This window comes from Ceratosolen solmsi, unplaced genomic scaffold (assembly GCF_000503995.2).
Source record: "Ceratosolen solmsi marchali unplaced genomic scaffold, CerSol_1.0 scaffold27, whole genome shotgun sequence".
Taxonomy (NCBI): Eukaryota; Metazoa; Arthropoda; class Insecta; order Hymenoptera; family Agaonidae; genus Ceratosolen; species Ceratosolen solmsi.
The window spans coordinates 5,736,520-5,743,382 of NW_011948426.1; the positions used below are offsets into that span (position 1 = coordinate 5,736,520).

General features: G+C 35.1%; 1 protein-coding gene across 2 annotated transcripts in view; it reads left to right on the forward strand.

Moving 5' to 3' along the window:
• LOC105363250 (ATP-binding cassette sub-family G member 8) overlaps positions 1-6,630 on the forward strand; it is a 7,695-nt gene extending 1,065 nt beyond the window's left edge. Inside the window, exons 2-7 of one of the 2 annotated variants that reach the window (XM_011500892.1) lie at positions 438-798; positions 1,384-1,740; positions 2,659-2,837; positions 3,454-3,968; positions 4,415-4,881; positions 5,729-6,630. In XM_011500892.1, coding sequence (XP_011499194.1) covers positions 438-798; positions 1,384-1,740; positions 2,659-2,837; positions 3,454-3,968; positions 4,415-4,881; positions 5,729-6,370 — 2,521 coding nt within the window. In that variant the 3' untranslated portion in view covers positions 6,371-6,630. The remainder of the gene's footprint in view (positions 1-437; positions 799-1,383; positions 1,741-2,658; positions 2,838-3,453; positions 3,969-4,414; positions 4,882-5,728) is intronic. The other variant, XM_011500893.1, reaches the window with a different exon arrangement.
• Positions 6,631-6,863: the final 233 nt, after the last annotated feature.

The window sequence follows — 6,863 nt, forward strand, 5'->3', positions numbered from 1 at the left end:
GTAGGGAAACGTGTTTCAGAAAAACGTAGTAAATACACGATGTTAAGTATTTTCAAAATATTCAGAAAAAATATTTCTGTCTTTAAAATCACTATGTGAATAAATTAAAGAAAATTCTGCTTTATGATCATCCCTTAAAACAATTTTGAGAAATATATGGATCAAGCCTACAATTTCATATGGAAAGTTAGTTGTCTAAATTGGCTTGTTATCTAATTCAAATGGTAAATATCGGGTTACGAGAAAGAATTGTGAATCGATATTTGAAATCAACGTTGTAAACAACTAAAGTAATATTGTACTTGAAAAACAGTTGAAACGTTTTTTAGTTTTGACTCGACATCTTCGCACGAGCACGAGTAATATGAGAAAAGAGTAATAAGGTTCGGTTCTCGCTCCAGGCGCAGCCTTGAGATCTAAATCAGCGTTAATTATAGGCAAAACCTCAACTCGGACTTCACGGACTCGGCTCTGGGTTCGGCGGAAAAGTCGCCTCTACCCTACGGGAACTTCCAGCTGCGCGACTCCACGGTTCAAAGTATCTTGCGGCACCCACGATACGGTCCCCGCAGCCCCCTAGCCAACAATTCCTACACGTACCTCAAGTTCGGGCTGCCTCGAGTCCTGCCTCCATCAAACCTACGCTCGGGCCGCGATGCCGGCTCCAGCGGCTACGACTCCAGTGAAGAGGGACGGGTCAGGGCCGCAGCTAGTGGACGAGTCTCTGCTTTCGCTTGTCTCCCATCTATGCGCTCCGCCAGAAGCGACCCCGACTTCCGCAACAACGTATCGCCTCAGGTGTGTGCCTTCATATTTTGATTGCCTCTAGGTTGCGGTTATAAGAGGGCTAATGCGCTACCCTCGTTTACTCATTTAGCAGCACGCGTAAGAGAATTTTCTTTTATTCGCCGCAAGCAAACTCGCAGGAATTGCACAAAAGAGCAATTGATTTTTTTATCTACCTATTACAGCGTCAGTTCACATCTCAATTCAATAATTAAACAACATTAGTTATTTTCCCTGCTACGAGCTATATATTTTTAGATGCAATTGTAGTACTCCTAGACATTTCCATTCATTTACGAAATTTTAGCAAATCTATCCGTATGAAAAACGCACGTAATTCACGGCGAAGCATAACAAAGATCCAAATTAATTGAAAAATGCGTGTTTGCAAAGATTGTAAATTCATATATTGCTGGTTCGTAAATCGTTATCGATGACTGTTCAATAAATAGAAGCACTGTTATAAAGAGAAGTTCTAGTGGTAAATAGTAGCAAATCTTAGAATAAAGATTGAAAATAATATAGGCCGTGAAGGAAGAAATAGTAATAACAATAACAACAACAACAACAACAACAAAACATTCTTCGTATATTAAGGGCCGAGACAACCATTCGCACATCGGTATGTATCATCACCAACAGCACAATCACCACCATCACATACTCAAGCCGGTTAACCGAGAATCGCGCATGCGCAGCGCTAGCGAGGCCAATCTCCTGCAAACAACGACCTCGCCGACGGCAATCAGCTTGTCTCCCCGTCCAATGACCAACCGAAGGCATAGTATAGCTCCCATCGATCCCGGTCATGTTTATGATCGTCATCCCGCCCATATATTGCCTCCGCAGTTACTTCAGCAAAGTATGCACCACCAACAACAACAGCAGATGCAACCGCCTCAGCATCCCCATCTTCAAATGCGTGGCATTGAAGCTAATGGTCGATTAATTAAAGTACGATTACCGTCTATTTAATCCACTTGATACTATTTATACTTCATAACATTATCTCAACATCATCTCTAATGATCCTCTAAATGTCAATTATGAGTCCTATGTTAATTCAGTACATTGTATCAAATATCTAAACTTGAAGAGCGTGAAATCTTCAAATAATCCGTCAATATTATGTATTTTGAAGTATTGAAAAACAGAAAACAAATCTCAATTTTATCTACACGAGCATATATTTATGAAGATATATTTTTTTTTAATTGAAGTAAAACTTTTCAATAAAATATATTGCTATTTATTTGATGTGCTATTATATTATCAAAAATTTCCATCTCGATAATTAAGAACACTCGATTATTCAAATGATCATAATTTAGTTAATAATTGAATTCATTCCGTTTACATTAAAAATTAAAATTTTAATTAAGTTAAAATGCTCGAGCAAGTTTTATTCGAAATATTTTTATTTAATAATTCTTCTTACGACCTGATGATTATCAATCAAATTCTGAATGAATAATCACAAAATCGACTTTTATATTTATTGAAGAAAAAAACTTACAGTTACTTAATATGCATTCGTTATATTTAAAAAAATATAATTTTTTGAAGTTTCACAAACTGTAAGTCAAATGAAAATGGATTATATTATCGACTAAATGAGTAATTTAAAAAAAAAATTAAATTTTACAGAATGAAATAAATCCAATAACAAGTCTTAGCTTATTTAATAAATAGCCTTCTTATAGTTAGAGTGTAACTTACAGCATACATACTTTAAACTAAAAAAAAAAGCTTTAAGCTTTTCTCCATACAAATTTCTCGAGCCAAATAACAATAAAATATGTTATATTAGATGAAAATCTTACATTAGGTATCGCAAAACAATGGATTATTAAATAGATTTTATTTTCTAAGAGTGGAGCTACTTATCTACGAGGCATCAACCTGGAGGCGGGAGCGGGAGATATCCTAGCTATCATGTCAACGAGTGAACGGGAAGGCACACTGATAATGGAGACGATATCGGGTAGAAGACGAATTAGGAGAGGAGATATATTGCTTAATGGTAGGCCAGTTTCTGATAAAACTTTAAGGTACGTTGTTAGTAGAATTTTGTTATACTGTTATTTCAAGCTATACCATTGTCCTTATAAAAATAAAGAAAAGGGTAGAATGAAAAAAAACTTACAAAATATAATTTGTACTATTGTATTAGTGAAAAGCACAGTACACAATTGATCGGTTTATTAGGACGCTAAATTTGCAATGCTTTATTCATAAAATTCTTATTAAAACGAACCAAAATCTAAAAAATGTTTTGTCAATGTCCTTATGAATATTTAAAGATATTCTATTGTATTGAAGACGTGAATTTACTATTTTAAATAAAACGTGCCATTTAAAGCTGGTAAACGAAATTATCAGTCAATATTATTAGTATCAATTTTATTTTAAGGATAAAGATGGCGATATAATCGAGCTGTAAAGTACGAGACTAAATATTAAATGATACAATATATTTAGAATACTATTATCCTAAAAATCATTGCATATTCATTTCAAATTATAGCCTTAATGATCTTATACAACATAGATTGTTTAATTCATGCTCGTAGAGCCAATGTTAAGCAATGCAAAATAATCGTGAATAATAGTGCCTTTAAACTTAAAAAATTAGAATTTGAATATTATAGGCCTCTGATGCTTCAGATCATCGGTGGCCTACTTATCAGCGGACACTCCGGAAGCAGGTTTGAGTCCTGGTCTCACAGCCTTCCAATGCTTGAGCTTTTATCGGTTAGTCCGCGGGGCGACAGGGGTCTCCTATCTCGAAACCGAGTCCATCCTCCAAGAACTCGGACTGGAAGCGACGAAGCATTGCCTCGTCTCAAGCCTCACCTGCTCTGAGTCTCGTCGACTGGCCCTCGCCTGTCGACTCATCGAGGGCACGCAGATTCTTAGCTTGGACAAGCCGACGCGTGGCCTCGACATCTTCGACGCCTTCTTCCTCATCGAATACTTGAGACAATGGGCTCTCAGAGCGCAGAGACTTGTCTTCTTAACTTTACATCCACCCACTTATGAAATCCTTACAATGCTATCGAGGGTCGCTCTCACCTCTGGCGGTAGACTCATGTACTCGGGGCCAAGAAGGGACATACTTCCATATTTTGCCTTAGCTGAATTCCCGTGCCCGCCCTTTAAGAACCCGTCTGATTACTACCGTAAGCCATACGTTATATTTTTTATCTTTTAATATTGAAATTAAGCAACAAATTGATTTGTCTACAATTTTTGTTTTCGTCATTGTGTCATTTCGAATACCTGCATTTCAGTTTTTATTACAAAAATGGTATAACGACTATGCTTTCATATTTTCATTGTCAATTACATTGATTATAATTATGTTACTACATAATATCCGCTCGGTATTTTGTCCAAAAGAAACTATGATGATGATCAATCAATCAAAAGAAATTATTAGGTGCTTCATTTAATAATTTGAGTAAAGTATGACAAAATATATTTTATGCATTTCAAGATTTTTCAAACGTAGACGTTATAACAAACAAAAAAGATAATAACAATAATAATGATAATGATAATAATAAATAAATAGTGATATCATGTAAGGCTGATGAGTAAGATTAATTAATGCAAAATTCTTCAGTCGACTTGGTAACGCTGGATGATCTATCTGCTGAAGCGATGCTCGAGTCTTCGCAACGAATCGAGCATTTAGCCGAATTGGCCAGAGCACGGCTTCCACCACTCAGTGATCCAGGTCCACCAGGTCCTCTGCCCTCCTCTAACTTGGGTGCAAATATATTCGTCCAAACATATGCACTATTTCTGCGCAAGCTTGTCTACAGTCAGCCCTGGAATACAGCTATGCTCTTTCGCAAAATCTTTGTGGCTACGTCACTCAGTGTAGTGCTCGGATCCATTTTCTGGGACGTTTCCAATGATGCCAATCTTCACCTGAGAGACAGAATAGGCTTTCATTACGCAAGTCTAGGAATACTTTTTTGGCCACTTAATTTGCTTGGTATAGTCGAAACAATAAAATGTAGAGCTGGTGTCGAGAGGGATATCGAACATGGCTTATACAATAGATTCGTTTATATTGTCGTTGAGGTAAGATTTCATATTTTAACTTTTATTATTTTGTAATTATGAAATTTGCCCTAAAAATATAGAAAATAAAATTAACAACCTTTTATGAATTTTAATAATATTATATAAACATTGCGGTAATTATCCAATGATACATCACAAAACTATTTAATTTTTTTGTCATAGTCTCCTTTAGCAACTTCTTTTTACTTATAATCCATGCATAAATTCTAAAATATAATACCTACTCATCTGTACCTTGCAATAAGCAATACACGATATTGTAATAATTATACACAGTGGCAAAATTATTACATCATTTAATAAAAGCTAATGATAAAATAAATATATTAACAATTAATAGTATGCTTTATTGAACATATGTTAAAACAGTGAAAAATTCTCTTAAATTAAATATATAAAAAATTAATTTATTATGAATTGATTATAGAGCTTATTGATAACAAGATAAATTTTTTTTATATAATGAGCACCATCGAATCTTTGATAAAAATAATTTGCACATTCACTGGAAAGAAAAACAAAATTGAATACCATTAATTAAAGAGCAATAAAATCGTGCGATAAAATAATTCAATGTGTTTCGTAAACTCGTAAAAACATGGATTACTCAAAATTGTTTAATCGACAAATCTAAATTTGTTAAAATCATAAGTAAATGAGATAAGTAGGATAAATCGTGACAAGAGGCATCATTTAATTTGGCGCCTTCGGGATTTCGTTGCGTAAACATTGATGAAATACATTCAACGAAATCTATTTATCAGACGAATTAACGTATCTAAATCAATAATGGTATCTTATAAATATTCGTGCATAATTAATTGTGAAAAATGTATGAATTCAGCTAATATGCAGTTTACCGTCCTGGAGTCTCATCTACGTCTCATACTTGGCTCCAGCATTTGCCATGACGGGTCTGCACTTGGCCTCCTCGCACGCAGCCGATTCCGGTCTAATATCCACCGATGAAAATCTCGAGAGCTTGTGGCGATACCTAAATGTTGGCCTCGTTTATCTTCTTTTTCAGCACTTCTTATGTATCCTCTTTACCCGCCTTTGTGGCAGCTCCTGGACCTTTTTGGCCCTTCTTATATCCGGCATCGCTATTGGGGAGACGACTCTCGGCGCGGGCCTTACTTTGCACCTGGACAATCTTTATCCGTGGTACGGATTGGTGAGTCCATTGAGATGGGTATTTTCGACACTTCTACCGCCTCTGCACAGCCCCGAACTTATGGCACGACTGAAAAACTGCAAAGCTAAGCAGATACAACGTCAGGACATCATCACTCAGAGCGCATGTGAAATGCCCGATGGTGCATTGGCGCTCCGAGAAATCGCATTGAATAATGTCGTTGTACATATTCAGGATGGATGGCTACTGGTGTGTTTGGGAATTCTATTAGTAGCCATAGTCACAGTCTTTTTAACAATCAAACATTCGCCGAATAAGAGCTCTCTTAAAAGCATGCCTAATAAGCCTTAGTACCTTGTGCGATTTTTTTCTCTCGAGATTTTCAAATTCTATTTGAATAATTTAGTCCTTTTTTCGACTACTCAAAGGTAAATGGATTTTAAAAGTCAGCCGACCTTGTATAAGATGTAAAATGCGCACATGTGTAGGCGCAATGCAATAATGAATATAATGTTCGTGCAATGTTTATGCTATTCTATAATCTACTTTCGGATATGAACAATTTGCAAAAAATCATTCTCTTTGCATAGAATGAATTCAACTTTAATGAATTTAAGAACGTGAATGAAAACAATGAAAATAACTGTTCTTTTATTACATCCAGTGCAATCAATATATAATTTCGTTTTCATTATATATATATATATATATATATATATATATATATATAAATGAAATACACACGTTATTTGCGGTGCCATTCCGTAGTTATTTTAAACAATATTTATTTAATTTCAAATATATTTATATAATAAGAATTCAAAGAACTTAAAAAGTATCATAA